Source organism: Suricata suricatta, chromosome 9 (genome assembly GCF_006229205.1).
Source record: "Suricata suricatta isolate VVHF042 chromosome 9, meerkat_22Aug2017_6uvM2_HiC, whole genome shotgun sequence".
NCBI classification, from domain to species: Eukaryota; Metazoa; Chordata; class Mammalia; order Carnivora; family Herpestidae; genus Suricata; species Suricata suricatta.
The window spans coordinates 103,289,631-103,315,160 of NC_043708.1; the positions used below are offsets into that span (position 1 = coordinate 103,289,631).

The window sequence follows — 25,530 nt, forward strand, 5'->3', positions numbered from 1 at the left end:
GTGTTTGGTGTGGGGGAGCACTGACAGGTAGAGCGTGTTGGCTGAAAAAGAGGCTCGTGGATCGTCCGTGGGACCCGGGAATATAAAACAAGCCATGATAAAGGACTTCAGAGTCTGCAAGACACTTTGAACATGCAGTGCCTTATCTAAGCCTTTTGCCAGCCATGGCAGCTATGAAGGGCAGGGCTTACTATTCCTGTATCCGTTCTGCTTACAGATGGGGAAGCAGAGATCAGGGTAACTGAGCGCATTCTTTCAGGGTCAACACTAGCTGCAGGACCTGAATTGAGGCCTATAAGGATGTAATTCCCATCTCCCCTTTCCATAATAGTGGTTCCCAGACCCAAGAGCCAGATTGGTTGAGGCTGGACCAGAATCACCTGGAGCTCAGGTTGAAATACAGATTCTGGGCCCACAGAATCAGGACATGTGTGTGAGAGAGAACAGCAGGGTAGAGGCTGGGAATCTGAAGGTCTAGAACTTCAGGTCATCTCCACTCTTCCATCTCCCTTCCTCCTGCCACCTGCTCCCCTATCCGTACACCAGACCCTTTCTGCCACATCTGGCCCTGAGCCCATGGCTGCTTAGGTGAGTACCCATGCCCAAGGAAAGAGCTAATCTAGATTTCAACTCCTTCAAACGAGAGAGACCACAGGATCAGAGAGTTAACTAACTTGGCATCAGGTCACATAGCCCTTAGATACAGACTGTGATTCAAAGTTGTATCCAAGGGAATCACTGGTGGGGTCTCGTGATGCCCATGACCATTGATAGGAGGGAGGGTTTTCAGGGTGGGAAAAGAATTCAGGCCTTTAACATGTGTGCGAGTGAGGGATGCTCGCACCTCTTACAGAGGCCCACCCAGGTCCTGTGGGCCCACCTACCGTCCAGCCTGGGGGGCAGGAACACTCTCCAGTGATGTGGTGGCAGGTGCCCCCATTCTGGCAGGGGCAGCGCAGCTCACAGTAAGCCCCGTGGCTCCCCGGTGGACACAGCTCCTCACAGCTGCATGGGGAAGCAGAGATGTTAGACACGGCAGCTTTCAGTCAGTGGCAGTGTTTCAGTGCTCCCTAGGAATTCCTATGTTCACAGTCAATGCAAACTGTATTAGAGCCCAAGTTAGCTGAGATGCAGTCCTGCTTCCTGCCAGAAGGGGGAAACAGGGCTCAGATATAATGAACTGGAATGCTGTATGACTGGCCAGTACTGGGGGTGACTAGATTAGCTCTTGCTTACTGTCAAGAAGAGTGTTTTCTGGGCAAGGCTTCCGTGAGAGGAAGACATTTTATGTGAGTCCTGAAGGTGAAGTTAGTTTCACAGGGAGAAGGGAAGGATGGGTAGACCATGCAGAAGGAACAGCATGAGTAAAGGCACTGAGAAGTGGTTATTGATCCAACTTTTAACAATCTGCGTAGATTCAGGGAGAGGAAGTATCTGGGGCATGCCCCACTTCCAGCCTCTGGAAAGTTCTCAGCTATCATGACAGGCTCATGCGCACTGCTGAGGTATGAGGGAGGCTTTGCACAGGATCTCCGCCTTGGACCTCAGGGCAATGGCCCTGGCCTCTAGGTGGAGCTGGCCCTGGAGTTGGCCAGACCTTGGTGCAAGAAACACCCTCAGTCAAGGATGTGTCCCTGGCCAGTGTCCTTGGGTGCCTTCTCAGGATCTAGGGCTGTTGGGAGGCCACTGAGACTTCGACAGGGTGGGGAGGGGAGAGGAGAACTTCACTCTTGCTCTGAGAGGCTCTCAATTAAGCAGGTTGGAAGTTCCCTGTCAATACAGACTCTCTAGAGAAGTGGAGTGAGGGGCTGTTTGGGATATGAGGGGAGAAGGCAGAGGATATGAACAGGCACAGTAAATTCCCTGAATCTATTCATGGTACTTGCCCAAGGCCCTCGCCCATCTCTTTCTCAAATGACCTGGAAGGGTCAGGACTCAGGTGAGCAGCGGCGTTTGGGTTACGATCAGAGGAGAATGCCAAAGGAAGGTCTGGGGCCCAGACAGGAAGGGCCTCCTAGGAGGAGTTTACTAAACTTGTGACATGCTTGATCTCAGCTTGGGCCAGTCACCCTGGGGCCAGGACAGTGGGACCTGGACCGGAGACCTGTGTGGGTGAGGCCTGGGCATTTAACCTCTGTATGGCTTGAGGTCACAGCACGGGAGCTCCGCCAGCCAGAACTGCCTTGAACTTCCTTCCGTATCCCCTACTCAGCTCATCTGCGCAGCTGCGCAGCTGCGGGGAGGGAGCCAGCCCCGTCCCTCCCTACCCCGCCCCGCCCCTCGGGCCTTGGGGGCGGTACTCACTAGACTCCCGTGTAGCCCGGGGCGCAGAGGCACTGGCCGGTGCGAGGGTCGCAGCTGGCTCCATGGTGGCATTGGCACGGCAGCTGGCAGCCCTTGCCGTGGGTGCCCGGCGCACAGAGCTCCTCGCAGCGCCAGCCGCGGAAGCCGGCGGCACACACGCAGGCGCCCGTGATGGGGTTGCACAGGGCTCCATTCTGGCACTGGCACCGATTGCTGCAGTGGGGACCCCAGTGGTCGCTGTCACAGCCTGCAAGAGAGGAGCCAGTCAGGGCTGAGGGACTCCCCTGAGGGTCTCTCCCTGGGATGGGTGCCGAACCGATGCCCCAAAGGCCTGCCTATCTCTGCGTTGCTCTCCCCTGAATAAGGAGACAGCAAGGATCATTTGCGTGGAAGCTTTGGCACCTCATAACCTCCATGGGCTCTTTGCCAAACCACTCCAATAATCAGACAAGCTAAGAAGAGTGTTTCTTCAAGGAATCTCCCAGTCTCGGCTATCCCATTCCAAGCAGGGCGTCCCTGAAGCCCCTCCCCTGTACTGAAATTCTGGAGCCAGAAATGTTTTCCTCCCTCTGCCTTTGTTAAATCCTTCTCGGTTGGTTGTGTCTGTTTTTCTCAGCCAGGCTGTTTCTCTTCTGGTTTGCCACCCCTCTTCTCTGTGACCCTACTCACCTCCCCTTTTCTCGTCCCTCCCTGGCCCAGCCCCCATTTCTCTCTCTTTCTCTCTCTTCCTGAAACTAGTTAGTTTTCTCACCTCTTGTACCTCACTCACTGTGAGTATGTCTTCTTCTTCTCTGCATCTCCCCTGGCTCTATCTCCCTGTCACCCTTCCCATCTGTCTCTGCTGCTTCTTTTCAGCAATGTCTACCCGCCCTGCACCCCCCACTTCCCCGCCCCTGGGTTGGTTTATCTTCAGTTCAATTTTTTTACTTTTCAAGTAGCCAACTTCAGAAGGAGCAGGAAAAAGAAATGTTTCCCTGGGAGGAGCCAGACAGCCTTCATGATCTTGATATGTAATTAATTGTTTCAAAGAGTGATATCTGAGCCAGCTTTGTAGAAATTTCCACAGCTGTGAAAAGGGCTTGAATGGCAGAGCTCCAGGCAGGTCGCCCAGCCTGCTGCCACCTCCCACTCTGACTTCACCTAGTACATATAGAACACTCAATACCAACATGCCCTCAAACCACAGCCTCATTCACTTGAACCCTGGAGTATGGTGGATGTAGAGTTCAAGCATGGACATGAACAGGCACAAATCATGTTCTAGGAGAAGTCCGATGGAGAAAAAGACTACTCACAGCTAAGGAGATCAGGCAAGACTTCCTAGAAGAGAGGGCATTTGAAGTTGGAGGTCTCACTTATCTGCCTATCAGAGTGACCAACTGTCCCTGTTTCAGCACTAAAATCCCACATTCTGAGAAATCCCTCAGTCCTGCGCAAACTGGAATGGCTGGGCATCCTACCTTCTGAAGACACGGTGCTGATCAGATAGATGATCTTTGCACTCCAGTGATTCTAGGGTTTAGACACCCAGAGGAGGAAGGAGGCAGGTGAGTGGGATTGGAGAAGGTGTCACTGGGGCAGGCTCAGTATGAACAAAGAGATAGTGGCACTAGAATGTTAGGCATGTATAAGCACACAAGGTTCTAGTGAGGCCAGTGAGTACATAGGATCTTTGGGGACTAAGGCATTGATCTAGGAATCACTCCATCAGCCCCACCAACTCTGCTCTATTTACCTCCCACTTGCTGATCAAGGTCAAATGGTCAATGTCATGGAGCCTGTCCATCATCCTTTAGTAGATGGAACCAGCCTAGACCCACATTCCTATCTTGCTTTATTCCTTTTTCATCTATGCCCCAAATATTCACATATATAAACTGAGCTGCCAGATTATGAATAAGCCCCACCCTGCATTTTCTACCTGGTACTACAGTGAGGCAAAATCAAGTCCAATGGCCAAAATGATCTTGACAAAGAACAAAATTGGAGGCATCATGCTTCCTGATTTCAAACTATATTACAAAGCTATAGTAATCAAAACAGTATGATATGGATCAATAGCCCAGAAATAAACCCAGGCATATATGGTCAACTAATTTATGACAAAGGGGCATACAGAGAGGAAAGCACAGTCTCTTCAATAAGTGGTGTCAGGAAAACTGGACAGCCACATGCAAAAGAATGAAACTTGACAACTATCTTACATCATACACAAACATTAACTCAAAATGGATTAAAGACTGAAACGTATACACCCACCCACCCACCCACACATTCATACATACACACAATGGATTATTATTCAGCCATAAAAAAGAAGGGAATCCTGTCATATGTAACAACATGGGTAGACCTTGAGGGCATCATGCTAAGTGAAGTAAGTCAAACAGAAATAAAAATACCATATGATTTCACTTATGTGGAATCTAAAAAATGAAGAAACAGACAAGAACTAGACTTACAGTTGCAAAGAACCAATTGGTGGTTACCAGGGTCAAGGTGTAGGAGGTGGGGAAAATGGGTGAAGGTGGCTAAAAGGTACAAAGTTCTAGTTATCAAATAAATGAGTCATGGGGATACAAGTGCAGCATGGTGACTAGAGTTGATACCACTATATAGTTAATATGTGAAAGTTACTAAGAGTAGATCTTGAAGATTTCCATCACAAGAAAAAAACAATGTGACATGTTGACTTGTGGTGAGCATTTCACAATATATGCAAATGTGGAATCATTATGTTATATACCTGAAACCACATCTCAATAAAAAACCAAGTCCAGGTGTAGTTACAACCTCTACCCACAATGAAAGAGGCTCACAGGACAGAGAATAGCTGAGTATCTAGCAGTCAGCTTCCCCCACCTCACCCTCTCTCTGGAACATGTATCAGTGAGTGGAAAGACTAGCTGAGTTAACTGGTACACCATGTCTCGATTTGTTTTTGTTGTCAAGCACATGCAGTTGAATTTCCATAAATTTAATGTACATATGATGTGATTCCATTGTAGTAAGAATGACAACCACGTTTTAAATGCTCACTTGTGACACTGAAAACCTTGTAAGTTAGGTTTTATTACTCTCCATTTTACAGATGGGGAAATAAAGGGTCAGAGAGGTCAAGTGATTGCCCAAGGTTCTAGTCAAGGGTAGGCTTAGGTCTGGCTCCAGCAACCTCCACTATTGGTAAATGGGACACTTTTCTGAAGGATGCTTCTGAGGACAGAAACTCAGAGGTGCCACTGGGCATAAGACGACAGCTGCAAAGCTCAAGGGCAGAGACACCAGGCAAGCTGGCCACTTCCTCTCCGCTCATCACTGGGAACAGCCCCAGGATTCAGAACAAGGGATTCACTTCATTGTTGGGGTCATAGTTACTGCCCTCAGACCTTCACTCTGAAGGTAACAGAGTCCAAAGCCAGTTTGTCCTTGGAGCATCCCAGGGCACATAGTTATGCTTTTCTTATCAGAGGTGACCTCCATTCTCTCTGGCACAGCCCAAACCCCAATCTGGAGAGTGTACAGTCTAGTGGGGACAGAGATGCTAAAGTGACATTTAAGGTATGCCACAGAAGTGCTACAGCAAGGGTAGTTCAGGACAAAATAGAAGGACATGGGTGGGTCTGAATCCAGTCTAGGGGGTTAGGGAATATGTCCTCAAAGAAGAGATCTGAAGGAGGGGTGAGTGTGGAGAATGGCTCTAAGCAGAGGATATAATATATGTAAAAGCTTGGAGCTGGGAAAAAGCATGACATGAGAGAAAATTTTAAAAGGCATGTGTATCTGGAGCATAGACTTTAAGGGAGAGCAAGGCATAGGTGGGGCAGATTCCTGGGAAGGGTCCCAGGTCCAAGGGTTTTGTGAGCCATGTTCAGGGGCGCTGACTTCCCACAAGGGCAGCCAGGAAGCTCTGGATGTGTTCCAAGCAGGGGACAGACATGATTAGGTGTGGCCATAGAAAGATTGCTCTGGTAAGAATAGATATGTGGGTAGGAAAGATGGAGTGAGAGTGGGGTCAGGGGCACTGGTTGTTATATATAGTAGGAAAGAGCTGGTGATGGCCTTGACTAAGGTAGTAGCATTGGGGATGGCGGGAGGGGACAGACTCCAGTTGTATGTATGAAGTACAAGCCGCAAGGACTTGCTGATTGACGGAGTGCTGGGGAAGGAAGAGTGGGGAGGAAGGATGTGGACCCAGCTCTAGCTTGGGGTGTTGGGTGGTTATTGGTGCCACTCACCCTAACTCTTCATGGGAAAAACAAGGGGAAGAGCACATGTTGGGGGAAAGAGAATGATGGGTCACTGTGTCTGCGGAGTCTAAGGGAACATCCAGAAAGGCACTCAAAGCCATCCACTTACCATTAACTGATGCACTAACACTTAGGTGTTTTTACTGTCTTACTTGTCTGTTCAACAAACATTGGCCAAGCACCAAGTAATGCCAGAAAGTGTCCTGCCCTCTTGGAATGTACAATCTAGTGGGGACAGAGATGCTGGAGCAGCCTATATGGTGTGCTGTGAAACGCTGTATTAAGGGTGTCAGAGGCAAACACAATTCCATCAAACCTGACAATCTGGGCTCTCAGCGTACGTGTGTATGCACACGTGTGCAAATTTGTGTCTGTGTGTCTTACAGAGTTCCTAAAAACACAAAGAAAAAGCTTCATATCACAGTAGCCAACCAGGGAAACAAACAGAAAACATCTATAGACTAAAAAAGCAAAGCATTTGCCATATTAATGGAGCCATTAATATAGGGGCAAATAGCCCTGCAAGTCCAAGTTGACAGGAAGAGGTTACGTTCAATTTAGAATATTCTGATTAAGGGAGCAGGGAAGTGTGTAATCTGTTCCATATAAATTTCTCCTCAGAGTGATTAAATGAAAAAAAATGTTAGGGTTCACAGGGATAAGCTTCAGTTATCTAGAAAATCCACTTAAAAACACCTCATTCGCCAGCAATGACAGAGAAATGAGGCAAAGCTGCAGTGAGTCAATTATCTTTCCTGTTGAAGGTGAATAAAAACTATGGTCATTAAAATTACAACAGGATTTTGCATTCTTTCACAGATACAAACTCTTTCCAATTTGGCCTTGGAATGTCACCCCCTCATGCTTTTTGTTTTCTGTCTCTGTCACAGACATTCCTTTCTAATTATTTCTTTGCTTTGGCTGATGTTTCAAGTGGATGTATTTTCTCTGGGCAGCTAGTGTATGGCCTGGCTTGTTCTGTTCCTTTAAGCTGGCCCACTCACTCCCCCTTTCCCAGCCAGTGTATATCCTGGCTGACCTCTTTTAGACTTCGGGGTATAGGGCTAATATGTTCCTCGCTCATTTAATTCTTAGAACAACCCAACTGCAAGGGGTGCTCCTATTATCTCCATTTTGTAGATCAGGAAACTGAGGCCCAGAGAGGTTATGTAACGTGTTCAAAGTCACACAGCTGGGGAGTGACTGGGCATTTGGGCTCCTAACCATTGCTGTCCTGCTGAGGGTGGTCCAGTGTTGATGGAAGAGGAGACACAGGACATTGGCAGCCAGCCAAGGTTAACCCAGCTGCCTTGGATAATTCACAAAGAGATGAGAAAGCAGAGGCTCATTTTCCGCATGTGCTTTATTTAAGGATTGGTGTACATGTGAATGGTGATTATAGGTCGCAGGTTTTCCATGGTTGGCCCTATTTCTCATAATTCTCTTAAGATTATTTATTCAGAACTTTTTATATTGTGTGAAATATATATAACATATCTTGTGTCGTTTTAATCATTTTTTAAAAAAATTTACTTCGAGAGAGTATGCGCACATATGACTGTGTGAGTGGGGGAGGGGGAGAGAGAGAGACAGAGAGAGACAGAGAGAGAGAATCTCAAGCAGGCTTCATACTGTGTGCTAAGCCTGATGCAGGCAGGGTTCGATCTTACAACTATGAGATCATGACCTAAGCCAAAACCAAGAGTCAGATGCTTAACTGACTGAGCTACTCCGGCACCCCCCCGCCAACTTCCATCTTTTTAAAGCATACAATTCAGTGGCATTAATTACATTCACAGTGTTGTGCAACTGTCACCACTATTTCTCAAAGTTTTCCATCCACCCAAACAGAAACTGTGTGACCAGTAAGTGATGGCTCCCTGTTCCCTCTTCCCTCCAGCCTCTGGTACCCTTTTACCTCCTTTCTGTCTCTATGAATTTACCTATTCTAGATACTTTTAGTCTTTTTCATCTGGCTTGTTTCACTTAGCATTAATGTTTCATCCATGTTGTAGCATGCATCAGAATTTCCTTTTTGTTTTTAATTTTTAAGGTTTATTTCTTTGAGAGAGTGAGAGAGAGCACGCACGAGGGGCACAGAGAGAGGGAGATACAGAATCTGAAGCAGGCTCCAGGCTGTCAGCAGAGTCCAAAGCAGGGCTCGAATTCATGAGCCGCTAGATCATGACCTGAGCTAAAGTCAGATGCTTAACTGACTGAGCCCCACAGGCGCCCTGAATTTCCTCCCTTTTTAAGGCTCAATAGAATTTTATTGTATAAATAGGTCTCATTTTGTTTATCCCCTTATCTGTTGATGGACACTTGGGTTGTTTCTGCTTTCTGGCTATGGTAACAATGCTGTCACAAACATTGGTGTGCAACATCTTTTTGTGTCCGTGAAGATCATTTACTAAAGGCATAGCTATGTTTTTATGCCTTCCTTGACTTTCTCTCTTAGGAACAATAATTTGGCAGACCATTGTTTTTTGTCACCACTGCTAGATACAAGCAGGTTTGACGTGCCTGTGCTCAATCTCTTCCATTAGCCTTGGAGATTGCATGTGTTGCTGCAGGGGGAGCTGGGGGGTGCCCTTGTGTAGCTGCCCAGTCCCCCACAGGCACACAGTCTCCCCCGGCACCCAGCCCAGAACTGTGCTCAGGAAAAGCCATCAGCCAGGTGACAAGGCAGCCTGGCCGGGGCTTTTCCAGTGACCGGAGAGCCCTCTTTCAGCTGCTTTTGAGGATTTGCTTCCTCAGCTGGTGGTTCTTGGCCTGGCTGCACATTGGCATCACCTCAGGAGGTTTAAAAAAAAAAACACTCATACCTGGGCTTCACCCCTGGACATTTTAATTATTCTGGAGTGGTGGGGCCCACACATAGGTCCTTCTGGTGGTGCCCTGTGTGCTCACTGGTCCTCTCAGAGATGGGTGGGAGGATGCTGGGCCTGAGGTGGAGTGGAGGAGATGCTTCGTTCTTCCCATTCCACAGATGGGAATCCTGAGACTCAGCATGGAGGAAGACTGGCCACTGAAGTGAAGGTCAAGTGTTCGAAATAAACCTGGGATCCACTGACCCTGAGCTGCCCCGGCCCATATGAGAGCCTGAGCCGAAGCCTCTCCACACCCCCTACCATTTAGCAATGGGAAGACTTGATACAGTCAGAGCATCTCCCAGGAATGGTCCCCAGGCCCCCAGCCACCTCAACAAGATGTAGGGAGCGCTGACATGTCATGGGATTGCTCCCGAGTTTACAAAGCAGTGGGCACGGAGGCAGAGATGGAGCTGGAGCTGCCCCAAACCATTCCAGCCGATAAATAAAGTGACTTCCCAGTGAACAAGGCCATTTGTCAACTAACTTGCCCTAATAAAAGTGCAGGCAAAGTCTCAGAGGCTGAGCGCCTCTGCTCTTTCCAGGCCTGAGCTGCAATTCTGGGGGCCCACTGAGGCTGAGTCACAGCCAGCACCGTGCAATCTCAGGCAGACCCCTCCCCTCTCTGGGTCTCTGTTTTCTCATCTGTAAAATGACAGATTTGGATCAGTGATTTTTGCTTGGAGTAGGTCACTTTCCTTAGGAGGGCATCTGGAAATGGGGGTTGGGGGGAGGTTGGAATTAGTATGTCACAAATGATTAGGGACAGTCCCGACAATGAAGAGCTATGCTCTCTGATGCCAGTGATGTTCTCATTAAAAGACACCAGTAAGTAAATTCCGGGGTCTCTTCCAGCCTTGGTTTTGTTTGATTCTATGCTCCATTGCTAAATGTACCCACTTGAGAAACAGGCCAGAAGGGACCGAGGTGAGAGGTGTGTTTGTCCTTGTGCAGAGAAGAAAAATTGGAGGTGGTTACTCAGGCTCTGAGCTGAGCCATTTCTCAGCTCCCTATCTTTCCACTACTTAGATTGTTGGAATTAAATATTAATAGACCAAGGTGCCATAGATTAAAACCCAAATCTCCTGACACAGTCCCTAAGCCAGAAGATGCTGACAGCACAGGATTATAATGATGTATCATTAGCTCTTAGTGATCTATTTATTACACTTGTTACTTACTCTGTTACTTAACCACATTATCTATATCTCCCTTAAGCCTCTGAAGGGAGGCAGGACTCACAGTGGCTGCCTGGGATGCAGATACATGTCCACATCTCCCTTGTTTCCCGGGGCACAGGGCACAGGAGTGGACGGATAAACACACACGTGCACCCTGCACACCTGCTATGGGTCCGCTGTGTTCCCACCTGTGTTAGTCCACTGGTGCCTCTTCTGACCAGGTGCTGTTTATTTATTCTTTGTCTTGTTCCAAAGAGGATTTGAGGTAAACCATGTGACATGGAATTATTACCCATCTTTCAATTGAGAAAACTGAGGTTCTGAGACATTAAATAACTAAATTGGGGTTTATTAACTTTGGTGCAGTTGACATTTTGAGCCAGAAAATTCTTTGCTGTGGGGGTATCGTGTGCATTGTAGGGTGGTTAGCAGCACCCCTGGCTTCCACCCACTGGATGCCAGTAGCAAACCCTCCTCCACAATTATGACAACCAAAAAATGCCTCCAGAGATTGACACATGTCCCTTCAAGGACAAAATCACCCTTGGTTACAAAAAGCAGAGTTGAGAGTCTGAGTCTGCCTTTCTTACTGCTAGGTTTTGGAGGTCATCTCTAAACACATTTTACTGGACCAGAGGCCGAGCACCTTGCCTGTGCCCACACAGCTGATACAGTGAAGAGCTAGATTGGAAAGCAGTTGTGGTCATGCTAATCTGGGGCTCCTTCCATCCCAGCGTGTTAGCTTTTGGGAGAAGAGTTAGGCTCATTTATTGCTGTTAAACAATTATTGAGCACCTACTATGTTCTAAAAGCCCATAGTTAGCTGGAGAAACAGACAAGAAAATGGGAAACCTGGACCTACTGGAACATGGAGTTACTAGAGGATGCTGGGGGAGCTGTGCTGGGGGAGCTACAACTGGGGAGTGTACCCCACTGCCAGGGCTGAGGTCAGGAGACCCAGAAGGGTCCTGAGGTAGCAGGGCAGGAGGAGGGAACAAAGCCAGAAGGTACATTAAAATGCCCCGAGCAAAGGCGGTCACTTCAGCCCATTAGCTTCCTCATCTCCATCACCACGCCCTCGACCACAGTTCCAGGCAACCATGCCCATTTCAACCAGATGTCATCATGCCACAAAAATATCAGGAACCAGTGGAGAGACTCAGTAACTCCATTCTTTCCTGGCCCTGGATCTCTCTGTGGATAGATGCATCTGGAAGCCAAGGCTGGGTCCTCGCTCTAAGGTATCACCAAGTTTGCCTGGCATCCCACCATTAGGACTCCATTCCTCATGGTCTGCAGGGATCCCCTAGTAGAATGCCTGTCATCCATGTTTGTGTGGAAGTGTATGTCAGTCACAACTCATTATCAGCCATTAATATCCCAGTTATCTGTCAATGTCTGAGAGGCAGTTAGCAGACCTGCGATCCAGATTAGGAAGCGTGTGTGTGTGTGTGTGTGTTTGTCTGCTTTTAGAGGAAATGGGAAGGTATAAAAGTCCAATTCATCAACTTTGCAGGGACTGCTGTGGATACAGAATGCCACAATATTCTGTGCAGGATTATGAGAAAGGAACTAGGCATTATGTAGTTTGTAGTACCTAATTTGTTCAGTTTGAGCCATAACTCCTCAGGGTAGCTATAATTATCCCATTTTACAGAGGAGGGAATCAAGGTTAGGTGTGGTTAGGTGACTAGCACACGACCTCACAGCCAGAGAGACCTCCAGCCCATTTCTTGAATGGGGCCATTTAGCAATAATGCCTTGAACTGCAGAGTATCTGATGTGAAGCACCAGAGTTTGGACACTGAAGTTCATTTATACCTGTGCTCTCCTTGTACAGAAGAGGGTCTTCAGACCTGAGAGGGCAAGGAGCTTTCCAGGTGACCAGTGAAAGGCAGAAAAGGGGGAGACTCAGGGTCCATGATAGCTCTCTAGGCCATGCTTAACAGAGAGGCTGGTGTGGACTCCATGGGCTCCTGGCAAAGCCAGTCCCTTCCCTTCCAAAGCCCAAGTTGGATTGCATGTGCCGCCCCATCTCTGCGTCCTAGGCTGCACCCCTCTCTGGAATAAATGTACCTCAGAGACCTCAGCACTTCTGGCTTATCCATTTCTGTGATGGGGTCAGTGAGGCCCAGAAGTAAGAAGTAAGCTGGAGGCTGCCCCAAAATGGATCCAGGGGTGGATCAGAGCTGGCCTGTCCTCAGCTCTGCTTAAAACCTACCCCAGCCCCCAAAAGGCTTTTAATGAGGCACAGCTCCTAGTTGCCCGGCTCCCTCTGATCTGTCTGCATCACTGCCTTTGAAGCTTCCCAGCCCCAAAGACCATTTATCTCCACAATTTGCCTAGAAAGCCTCATACATCATGTCTGTGCACAAAGGAATTACCTCTTTGGAAGAGCTTTCAAAGGCAGCCGGCAAAGGCACGACAGACCTGCCGGGGGACCACTCCTTTGGCCCTGCACCCTCCCTAGCATGGCCCGCCCCTCATGTGGCTTTCAAAGCTCCTAAGCAAAATCTGGGCTGGGGATCAGAGGGGGGCTGTTGGGAATCAAAGGGAATTTGTTGAAGATCCAGAGTGTGGGATGGGAGCCCAGATGTGGGCTCTGAGGGAAATGAACTCACAGTTGGGGCAGGAAAGGATATATGAAGGTCATGGGGTCCAAGCTGGTTTCCCATGAGAAGTGAACTCATTCCACAATCTTGTCTACCATGTTCCCATCATTCCATGTCATTCTACTTTCTCCAAACAGGGAAGTCTGGACTGGTGGAAAGAGCCTCTCTCTGGCTGTCATGGTGGGTGAGTACCACCCTTCCAGGTCTCAGCGTCTCCCCTGGCAAAGGGACAGGATCAGTCCAGATGAGTGGGTGCCAAGTTGCAACTCACGGAGGCTGAAGGGGTCCTCTAGTGTGGATGTGTGGGGTAGGGGTTGGGGTCATGACAGGGACTCTCGACTCTCTATTTCCACAGCTTCAGAGCTGCTGAGTGCCTTGCAGGTTTTCACATAAGGACAAAGGATTAAGAAGCTAAAGGTTGGTGAAGGGAGGTAAAAACTCAAGGTCTAAGATCCTCTTTGTTTTGCAAAGTCTGTGTTTAATTCCTCTCATGGTCAGAAAATTCTTCCATAGGTCTGAGAAACCTCTTGCTGCAATTTCAAGTAATTTCTTTTCCCTCATCTGGTCTCTACTGAGCAAACCTTTAGGGTCCCACACCACCCTGGATGCTCATAGGGAAGCAACCAAAGTGGTGCTCAAGGTCTCTGTCTTTAAGAAACTTCCTTTCTGGCACTGCGGCCAGCCCCCCACTCCCACCCAGGGAATAGAGAGGAAGCAGAGAAGCAGTAAAAGCTGTGCAGAGGCCTGGCTGCCTTGTGGGTCCACAAACCACTTTTGAACAAGTCCTGGCTCACCTATTGCCCTATTCATGATGGTAATGGGAGTTTTTCTCATCAGGTGGAAAGGGGGAGGAGAGGTGGAAGTGGGGGGATGTATTGGGGCTGTTCTGGTAGCTCATTAGCACTCACACACACCAGGGAGAACAAATTGAAGTAGTCTGGGCCAGGGCAGCCTGGAGAGACATGTTGAAATCCAGAAGAAGGCTGTGGGCCAGAGGCAGGACTGACTGGAAACCTCCACCTCAGCTACTCATCCTAGGAGTTCATGTCACACCCCAGAGGCCTGACAGAAGGGTGTTTTCACCAGAAGACATCCTGGCTCCCCTGACTGTCATGCAGGGCTTACATCACATCTGAGTCACTTTTTCTTCTGGAAGAGATAATAACTAGAGCTGACTGGTATACGTGGTGCTTTGGATTAGCTGGGCTGATGTTTATTGAAAACCAGTTAGATGTAAGGAACAGCCCAGGTGGGGCTTACAAAGGGCCTGGTTCACCCCTAGGGGCCACGGAGTGAGCAAAGTCAGGTTCACAGGTGATAGTACTTGCTGCAGGTGATAGCACAGTGGGCAGGCTGGGCATGTCGTAGGGGAGGGTTAACCCAGTAGAAGAAGTGGAATCTGACTTAGGACCTAGAAGGCCAGCAAAGGCCAAGGAAGCGAGACTTCTGGGTAGAGAACCATAGGGAAAGGATGGGTGAACATAGCCCTGACACCAGAGGCCCTGGGAAGCAGGCTGCTGTGTTTGTTTCACTGAAGGAAGACCATATCATTGCCCCTCAAACTCTCCGTGGGGAAGGACCAGTTTTGTTTTATCGATTTTCCAGTCCATCATAGATACACGGTCCTTACTAAGCATGACTCGTATCATACCACGTGCACTCACCATGACAGCACTCGGGCTATGTCCTATTCAACAGAGCAGTCCATCAACCATGGGCTTGGCTGTCGCAGCGATGTCAAAATTGCTGTAAGTTTTTGAACACTTACTCTCAATTTCTTACTTATTGCAATTCTTACTGATTTCAGTTACGACTCCTGGACCACCCTGAGTGGCCCCAGGCTAGCACACAGCTTAGAGGACAGATGAGGAGCAAGCCACAACAGGGTTAAGGTGCTTTTACTGGAGATCCGGCTGCATAAGATTTCTGTCCTCTCCATCTCCTTTGGGAAATCCTGTGGGCTCTAAGAGGCTGCAGAGCTGCCTAAAAAACCAGGAGCCTGGGAATGATGAAGGTGACCAAGGATGACACCAAGAATACTAACTAGAGAGCAGGGCACCCAATGATCAGAAAGGCTGCATGGCTGCACTGGTGCCTGCTGTTCTATCCAACATGCGGCGAGCCCTGTTGCAGGTGGAGCACTGTCTGAGCTCTCTGCAATTAGTATCTTGTCTAATCTCCATTTTCAGATAAGAAAACAGAGACAGAGAGACAATAACTTGCGTAAGCAGAGCGTCCAGATGTTGCCATAGTCTCAAGGAAGCACTACTCTCCAACCCCTTCCTGCCTCTGGCCCCATCTGGGAGTTATGGACACCAGGTTACAGTCCAGGCCCTTCTGCTGAGATTCTGTGTGGCTTTAGGCAGATCATATCCCCTCTTTGGACCTCTACGTTCCCCACTGTAAAATAAAGAGGGTAGAACTAGATGATCTCCAAGATTCTTTCCATTTCAGTCACTCTGAGCTCTCTGAGTCACCTGGAGGAACTGTAAGAGACAGAGACACAGGAATATGGACAGTAGCAAACCCAAGGGAGGAAGCAAAGTGTTGAATCTTGGAGCACATGCGTGTGCTCTGAAGTTCCAACCGTAGACACTCACTGGATTAAAAGCATAAACAGAATTTTCAAAACAAGAACAATGAATGCAGGGTTGCCTCTCTTTATACAAGCATTCTTCCAAGTCTTTGTGTAATTATGTTGTTTGGAATAACCCTGGTTATCTGTATACTTTAGACCTTCTAAATTCCCTCTATGCTTATAGGTCATCAAAGCAAAGATTGGCATTCCTATTGCTCAGATGGATTAACTGAGTCCCTTAAGTGAAGCAGCTCACTCAAGGCCACTGGTCTAGTTGGCAAGAGAATTGAGACTCCAGGTCTTCAGGCTCTGATCCCACCCAGCCATTCTCCCCAGCAATGCTTCCCTAGTGGGATCATTTAACACAGCCTACTTCTCAGCAGCAAGCCATAGCTCTATGATGTTTGGAGTCTCCTGCCCAACCATGTCTTGGTATTTACATCATCTGTGTCATGGTCCATTTGTCCCTGTTACAGGGAAGGACTTTGAGGGCAGCTCCTAGTTGGGCCTGCCAGTCAGAGGACGCTCTATCCATCACTGCTGGGCGAGGACCTCTGGTTTTCCTAGAGAGAGAAGGCCTGAGGGCAAGTGACAAATGGCCTTCCCACCTATTGAGAGTTATTATCAAGCACAGAGACTGCCTGCTCCTGGGATCTACTAAGGATGAAAGCAAGAAAAGACCCTTGCGCTGCAGTAGGTCTGGTGAACCATCCATTTATTCATTCACCACATAAAACTTGATCAAATGCCTACTATGTGCCAGACACTGGGAATCAAGTGGGGAACAGAACACCCAGAGAACCTTCCTGGAGTTCCCAGGCCAGCGGCATTGAGAGACAATAAGCAAATAAGACCTCTGTTCTGGCCTTCATTCAAAAGGCGTCTCCTCCTTTCTAAGCTCTCTTCCCACTCCCGCTGGCTTTCTTTTTTTCTAGAACTTAATCGATCTGATACTATATAATCACTGCATCATATATTTATTTTCTTCTTTGTTTTAATTATCTGGGACTCTAGAATGTCAGCTTCATGAAGGCAGGGCTTTGTTTTATTGACTGTTGTATCCCCAGTTCCTAGAACAGCATCTGATCTATGGTAGATGCTCAATAAATATTTGCTGAACAAGTAAATGGATTAATAATAAGCTGCAGTAAGCATATGAAGGCCCAAATAAGAGCTTGATGGTAAACAGAGGGGCTTCCTTTCAGTTGTGAGATCAAAGAAGGCCTCTCTGAAGAGGTGTCATTTATGCTGAGAGCTGAAGGATGGGAAGGAGGCCGTTGTGGGAAGAACAGGAGGTAAAAGCCTTCCAGGTAAAAGCAAGAGTGTGGACAGATGTCCTGAGGTGGGGGAAGGCTGGGCAGAGTCAAGGCACCTTTGGGGCAGAATGTGCAGAGCCAGGACACTAAGAGCAATCAGAGAGGGAAAGGGCTCTAGGTGAGGTCAAGGGAGCCAGATCACATGCGGCCATGGTAGTCACTGGGATTTTAAGAGCGATGGGAAGCTCCTGAAGGGTTCTATCATGACTCAATGAAATCATAAAGCAGGACTTCCCTGTAGGCAGCAATAACAACCCTGGACCAGGAGGGACATGGTCCCTCTGCAGCCCGTCATCATCCCAGGTAGGCTAGGACTCTCCTGGCTTAGGGAAGCTGGGGGGGGGGGGGATGGGGAGAGGGAGGGAAAGAAAGAGGGAAAGAGATTTGCTCACAGCACTGCCTGCTGCCAATGAGATGCCCCCCTCCCCCCTGTGCCAGGCAAGAGACAGCTGGGGAGGGGGATGAATGGCGAGGAGAATCAGTCAGGGCAGCTCAGTACGTTCACATCCAGGTGATTCAGAAAATGTGCTGACAGTTGTACACAAGCTGAGATCTCATAAATTACATCCCCCTTTTCCCCAGGAGAGGCCTTGCTAAATATAGTTCCCCTTATTGTTATTTATATCTCTGGGTGCCAAGCAGGGACTTCTGAAGCCTGTCTCACCCATGACTAACTGTGGGTGCTGTGCTTGCCAGAAGTTGGAGAGGTGAGCCAGGATGGGTCCCCCTGTGCAGCTGGGAACCACGGGGACGAGGCCCAGGGTTGTGGGAGAGGCCAGGGCCACTTTGGGAGCTGATTTCCCAGTCAGTTGCCCTGCAAGGGATATGGCCAGCACATGAGCAAACGAGATGGGGTTAATGACCCTTGAGATTCCTGATGACCAGAGGCGTGGCCCACAGCAGGCAGCAGCAGGAAGCTTCATTAAGCAGGACAGCCACATTCTATGCTTCTGGAACATCCCTTGAGCTCCTAGGTGCCTGGGACTTCAGAGGGAATCTATGAGCTTAACTTAGCATAAGTGTCTCAGACCCTTGGCACCCTTCATTCTGTCTTGAGGGGTCCTCGTTCTCCTCCAGAGCACCTACCCTTGTCCTCCACGTGACAGTCACTTCCTAAGGCCCTGCAGACCCCAAAGGGGAGGGGCTTCTCCACCTCCTAAAACCCCCTTATCCATTAAGGCTCAGATTAAATGCTCCTCCCTAGAGGAGGTTCCCGGGACACTTCCTACTCCTCACCTCATTCTAAATTCACTGTGCTTACTGCTTATTTGCCTCACACTGAAGTGGAGGCTTACCCATCAGGCCCCTGGACTTTGGAATCTTACAGAGCTGGGTTCAAATCCCATTGCTCCTTCTTCTCACCTGTGTGATGTCAGACAAGCTATGTTACTCCTTGAGGTTTGGCTTCCTCATTTTCACTATAGAATGGGGCTCATCCATGCCTGAGAGGGCTGTGGCCAGGATATGTTGCAAAAGTACCTTATTTAAGACTCACAAGTAGGAGGTGCTCAGTACTACTCAACAAACGCTTTGAGAAAATGTGGAGCTAAATAAATGCACAGCCAAAGTGAGTGATCGAGACATCATGTTATGTTCAGGGCAAACTTACTAGGTAGCTGAATTATTAGGGGCATTAATAATAATGGGTTATTATTGTCATCGTCTAGCTAAAAACTCCTCTGGGGAAGGACTTGGTTTGGGCTTCTCCAGAAGCAGACCCTGAGGTGATTCTGTGGGGAAAGGGGGCAGAGATGAAGTACCACTTGCACCTCTCGGAGGTGATGGACCCTTAGAGGACCCCAGCCAAGAAGCAACGAAGGCAGGGCATGTATCCAGTAACCTCCCGGTCCTGCCGCTGGTTGAGGTTGCTGGGGTGAGCATTTGCTCTGGGGCACCTCCTGCCACCGAAGTTTGTTGCAGGCAGCCTCTGGTGTGGAGAAGTGTGCACCGAGCAGTCTGGGGAATCAGGAGCATCTGTTGACAGGGACCAAGACTGTCTTGTTCCCTGTTTTGTTCCTTGATGTGCTGTCTGTTACACATTAGGTGCTCAATATTCATTTTATTGATTCAATGACTAATTCATCCACAAATCTACATCAGATATGGCTAGAGGAGCTGGGGATAAAAAGACAGCATGGGTCCTGCCCTGGGGTCCTCAAGACCTGGGATGGGGATAGGCGTGGACCAATGATGCATGAAAAAGACAAAGGATGGGGCTCGGGACAGTGTGGAGCCTGCTTGGGACTCTCTCCCTCTCTCTCTGCCCCACCCCATCCCCACCAGCGCTAGCTCTCACTCTTGTACTCGCTCTCTCAAACTAAACAAACTTAAAAAAAAAAAAAGACAAAGGAGGAGTCTCACTAAAAGCTAAGGCCCAGGCAGAGTGAAGGCACACTGCAAACTTAAGGTGCAGAAAAGGAGTGGCCTCCAGGGCTGGGAAGGCTTTCAGGAGGATGAGGGACTTGCTTTGCCTGGAAGAGAGTGGACTTAGGCATAAGGGAGAGACTTCAGGAGGCTTGAGAGAACAGCACAGGCAAGGACCCAGAGGCAGGAACATGGAGGGTGAGTGTAGGTGTGTAGGGAGACCACAGGGTAGGACACCTGGTATGAGCATCTCTAGTTTCTCTAACTTTGTCAGGGTTAGAATTGGGGCTTGGGGTCAGAAATTTGGCCTCAGAGAGCTCATGAGAGAAGGGACTTCAGAGCACATCTAGGAAGAGTCAGGATTAGGAGTAGCCTCCAGGCAGGGTGTGCCAGTGACTCTGTGTAGGAGATGTTCGTCTAGGACTTTTAGGAGGGATGGAGTGTCCCTTCTAAAGGGAGGTATGGTGTATACCATGGGGGACCAAACAGCTGGTCCCAACAGCTCCTGATTCCTTAGACCATTCCATGTGCACTTCTCCATACCAGAGGCTGCCTGTGACAAACTTCGGTGACTCTGCCAGAGGCACACACCAGAGGCAAATGCCCCACTTCAAGTTTCTCTGTCTGTTCTATGCAGTGTACAACCTGGACATCTGGAGGTAGCATCCTTGCCTGGCTGGTGTAAAGCAGAGGAGAGGGATAAGAAGTGCTCAGAAACTTAGGAAGAAGAGTCAACTCCCCAGGCTGGACTGACTGGGACTCTGTCCCCAGGACTCCAAAGCCCAGCAGAGGCTGCTGTCACTACCAAGAATCAAATTCCCTGGAAGCTGCAGGACAGCAAAGGTGGCCCTCATTGTGAATCTCAGTGTCCTTCTAGGAGGAAAGGAGGCTTACCAGCTGCTCTGGTGTCCCTCCATCTCTCTCCACCTGTCTGGATTTCCATCTTTCTGCCTCTCTCCACACTCTCACCCACCTTCCCCTAGCCCTGCCCCTCTTTCTCTTTCATCTCTCTTCCTGCAATGGCTGGGATCCACAAGGGTGGAGTGGGAGGACTAGGTGAGGCAGCCTGAGGCCAGGATGTGCTGGGAGATGGCGGGGAGGGCATCCTCTGAACTGGATGTTTGAACCAAAGGGGGTCCCACTGGGCATCCCCAGTGTGTGGAGGTTTTTTCTTTTTCCTTTTAAAACATCTCACTTTCAAAGGAAGCCAGGCCCAAGTGAAGGGATGGGATAAACTCAGAAGCACAATCAAAATGCCTTTGAACCTGGGCTGAGAGCTCTAAGATCCTTTCCTGTTCTGGTCAGGAGCTGGCAGGGGGCTGGGAAACCCTGATGCCTAATTGGCAGCTAATTGAATACTGGGAGGGGAGAGCAGATTCGGGGCTGAAAGCAAGTTGCTGGGGATTGGGTGAGCACAGCTCTTTTCAACTCAATGTAAAAGCAGGTCTATTATGGGTTTTCTTGCCTGCATCTGGGTTGTAGGGAGACAGGCTTCTGTTGCTTAATGAGCTCATGGCTCAGGCTGCCTCCAGCTGGGGAGTGTGTGGAGGATTTCAAGGCAAAGTTAACACCGTATTAGTTCTAGCTGGCTACCTGTCATGACTCAGGCTCTAGAGAGGGAACTATCTTATTAAAATAAGCAAACAGAAGGCAAGCTCCTCAGCAGAGCTCTCCAGGCAGGGGAAGGGGCAGGGTCTGGTCACACAAAGCCTAGGAGGGCTCCAGGCAAGTGTTTCTCTCGTGGTTTGATGTGGTCCGAGGAGAACTTGGAAGGCACCACTATGGGGACTGGCCTGGATCTGAGAGTGGGGCTGGCCATTAAGGCTAGGAATTCACAGCATGGCTGTGGAGGCTAACAGACTTGTGTTCAAGTTCTGGTTCTGTAGGGTGACCTTGGGCAAGTTAATAAAATGTTCTGTGTCTCAGTCTCCCTCATCTGCAAAATGAAAATAATAACAGCACCTACCTAGAATAGTTGTAGTAATTAAATGTGATTACACAGAACTTAGCACAGTGCCAAGCACATGATAAATTGAGAATAAATTATAGAAGTTATGATTATGAAGGATCAGGGCTGAGCAGACTATTTTCAGGCCTCAGAGTTCAGAATTCCATAGGTGATTCTCAAAGAGAGAGGAGGAGGATATAATTACAAATTATTAGAATGGCAGACATCTTCACAACATGCTAGTCCAGTGCACCCCTTTCACAGGTGCAGAATGAGAGGCCCAGAAAGGGAAAATGATTTGTCAAGGTCACAGGCTGAACTAGGAACAATGCCGACCCTAAAACAGGTCTTCAGAGGCCCAGGGCTGCTTCTTCAACAGCACCGGAGCTGAACCACAGATGTGAGTCAGAAGTGAATAGTGTAAAACAGTCCCCTCTGTTTGCCTTTTCCCTGCCATTTAAGAGTGGGTTATGGTGGTTTCCCTTATTTACCATGTTTTGCTCATGTTTCATGAAGACAGATTTTCTATTCCTGGGAATGGCTGAATTGAGGGTGGGAGGAAAAGCTGGCCAAGGATAAGCCATCAGGGCTCGAGAGTTGCCTGTGATCTGCCAAATAAGACTATTGTAACGAGGGTCCAAAACAGTGGCCAACTTATAACATCTTCCTCCATCCACCGCTGCCTAACTTCCAGAGTCACCTTTCTAAAAGTGCAATCTGTTGCAGTTACTGCCCTGTCTAGAGGCCTTCCATGGACCCACAGTCATCTGAGGCTCAAGTCCAGATGCATGGGGACCTGGCATTCCGAGCCCTCCCCACACAGGCCCAGGCTTCCCACTACCCAAGCCCTTCCCACTCAGGTTTCCAGCAGAGTCTGCCTTTGGACGTCTTACACTTTGCTGAAGCCATTCCTCCTACCCCATCGCCCAGGGGTCCTGCTCCACACAATCCCATTCTAAATCCCCACATGGCAAGTTGATTTGATTTCCCTTATTATTCAGCTATCTTTACTATGACTCAAATTTTTCATATGGAAAACAGAGTGTGAGATAAGAAATTCTTCTAACTATGATTTCTCTGATATTTCCATATGCAACAGAAGGTAACTTCAGATATTTGAGTTGAGGTGGGGAGCTAAAGAGGCAGGTGGATGACCCAAAGGCCTGTAAAATCGATATACTAATCCATGTTTCACTTCACATTAAAGACTGGGATGAATTTAAAGGGAAGATGGTGGTCATGAAAGGCTACCACTGCGATCTTAAGTCAAGACTTCCTTGGGTTGCTGGGTGGCTCAGAAGTTTAAGTGTCTGACTTTTGGCTTTGGCTCAGGTCATGACCTCATGGTTTGGCGAGTTTGAGCCCTGAGTCAGTTAAGCATCTGACTCTTGATTTTGGCTCAGGTCATGATCTCATGGTTCATGAGTTCGAGTGAACCATGCTGAGAGCATGGAGCCTACTTGGGACTCTCTCCCTCTCCCTCTGTCCCTCCCTTGCTCACACTGTCCCTGTCTCTCTCAAAATAAATAAATAAATAAACTTAAAAAAAAAAAAAAGAGACTTCCCTCCAGGACTTAGTTCCCTCACCTGATAAATGAGGGTTGGAGAAAGAGGTATCCAGGAACAATTTGGGCTCTGACCTAACTTTATGGGTTGAAGGGTCTTAGCCACCATATGGGTGACCCCTGAAGAGAGGGGGTGAAGAAGAATTCACTCAGATGGGGCACAAAGGGGGCTTCAAATATTTATGTAACATTTTCTTTCTTTAAAAAAAGTTAAGAAACAAATACAGTGAATCTTAGTATTTTTTTCTAGTCTGGGTGGTGGGTGTTTTTCATATTATTTTCTCTACTTTTCTCTATGTCACAAATATTTAAGAATTTAAAAAAGAATTTTGTGATCTTCTCAACAGTAATCATCTATCTGTCTGACTTCTACCATGTTAATAGGAGGCCCCATCTCCAAGTGCAACCATGTATCAATGGAAAAAGTGAATTTGGGGGTTCTGAGATCCCACACTGCAGGAGGTATTCAAGCAGAGGTTGGATGGTCTCTACATGTTATGGAAGTGGTTTGTACAGTGGGTGAAGGTTGGACTCCGTGACCTCAGAATACTATTCGTTCTAATTTTCTCTTCTCACAGGGCCATGCCCTGGGCTCAGAGGTGCTGTCCTTGGTGCTGAATCCCACACGAATAAACGTCTGAACACAGACCATGGAAATCAGAAACATTTCTTCCATTCTTGTCACTCTAAGTTACAAATTAATGCTTTAATTTCCAGGACATTCTAGTGACCAAAATGACAGGGACAAGCTCTTCTTTTTTTTTTTAAAGTTTATTTATTTTAAAAGAAAGAGAGAGCGTGCACAAGCAGAAGAGGGACAGAAAGATAGGAAGAGAGAGTCCCAAGTAGGCTCCATGCTGAGCTGAACTCATGAACCATGAGATCATGACCTGAGCCAAAATCAAGAGTCAGACACTTAACTGAGCCACCCAGGCACCCCAGAGACAAGCCCTTCCTTAAGGGATTTCTGGTATTTGCTTTCCTGAAATTTCTTCTCTGATCTCCACCTACTGCTAGTGGATACTTGTTCTTTCCCAGCCTTATATAGAACAGCATAGAACTAGGAACCAGAAAGTTTGGAATGAGTTCTAGATCAGCCTCTGACAGGCTCTGTGACCCACAGCAAATCCCTTCACTATAGTGTGCTTCTGATTCTTTACCTGTTAAGTGGAGATAATTGCACCAGCTGATAAAATGCTTGAAAACATGCTTGCTTGTGAAAACACTTAAGTGCAATATAATTATTAATTGGAAATAATGTTCTGATTTCTGCTCCAGAAAATATAAAGTGGCACCATCTCTCAGGGTGAGAAGGAAAGAAGGCAGTGAGTGTTGGGGGTTGAGTTAAGCTGAGAAAACTCTTCAGAAAGTTTAGGGAAAAAACTGTCCAGTTGGTTTCCCTGTGAGTAAATGAAAACCTTTTCAGATAGTGTCTGGTGACATTTGCAAGCATCACAGAATTTTAGAGTGGAGGTGGGTAGCGGAGCATCTCTAAGTGATGTGGTGTTATGTGTACTCACTGAGCTGAGGGGCAGCCTTATTGGATAGGGAAATGGGGTCCTCCTGGGACAAGAGAAATGGTTTGAGGTCTGAATGTCAGAGCTCACATTCTAGTCCTGGTTCTCTGCCACTAACCTATTCACATAGTGGAGAGCAGCTGGACTCAAGTCCAACTTATGCACTGACTATCTGTGTCATCTTGGGAAAGTCATTTCACTTCTCCAACCCTCAGTTTTGTCTGGTGGAAAATGGGTATATTGAAGTCTAACCACAAGGATGGTTATAAGAGTAAAATGAAGTCTTGGATGACAAAGGGCTTGCTAACCTGCAGCGCTGTATGATGGTTCATATTCATCTTTTGGGGGCCTCCATGTTAATCATCTATAAAATGGAGACAACAGGGCCTGACCTTATAAGCAGGATAAGGATGAAGAGAAGAATCACACACCCACAGGCATTTTTTTTTATCATTGTGAGGGGTGGGAAGAAGGAGGCAGGATTGGCCAGAGGGGAGAGGCTGAGCTGAAAGTCAAGAGATGGGTTTCTAGTCTCTGCTCTACTCTATTCAACCATATGACCTCAGCTGCCACATCTCCGAAGTGAAGGATGGGACTTGTTTCCTGCCAGCTATAACATACAACATACCCAAGCACTGGGCTTCTCCCTGAGTTCTCTGAGCCCACAGAGCTAAAGCAACGCTGCCCTAGAGCTCTCTGAGGGTGGTGAGGAGGGGCTGAGCCAACAACTTTCATTTCCATTTCATTCTCTGATTGGAAGGGCCAAGCAGTTAAGTCCAGAGAATAACTAGATTTCCCTGCTCTCCTCCACCTATGGTTAAACCCCAAAGCAGGCACGATTTAGACACAGTGGGCCCCAGAAACTGGGTTGTGAATTCAAAATTTTGGTGTTTTGCTGAGCTCCCTGGCTCTGGCCTGGCTCCCTCCCTACTGCTGGCATCCTCGACAGGAAAATTAATTGCTGTTGTCACTCTGCTTTTCGTTCCAGTCTATATCCCAGGAATAAGATATCTGAATGACATTAAGTA

General features: G+C 48.1%; 1 protein-coding gene across 2 annotated transcripts in view; it reads right to left on the bottom strand.

The window, feature by feature from the left end:
• MEGF11 (multiple EGF like domains 11) overlaps nt 1-25,530 on the bottom strand; it is a 310,492-nt gene that overhangs the window by 75,971 nt on the left and 208,991 nt on the right. For both annotated transcript variants that reach the window (XM_029952659.1, XM_029952658.1), the window contains exons 6-7: nt 2,305-2,551; nt 885-1,005 (exon numbers count right to left, since the gene is read on the bottom strand). In XM_029952659.1, the coding sequence (XP_029808519.1) occupies nt 885-1,005; nt 2,305-2,551 (368 nt within the window). The remainder of the gene's footprint in view (nt 1-884; nt 1,006-2,304; nt 2,552-25,530) is intronic.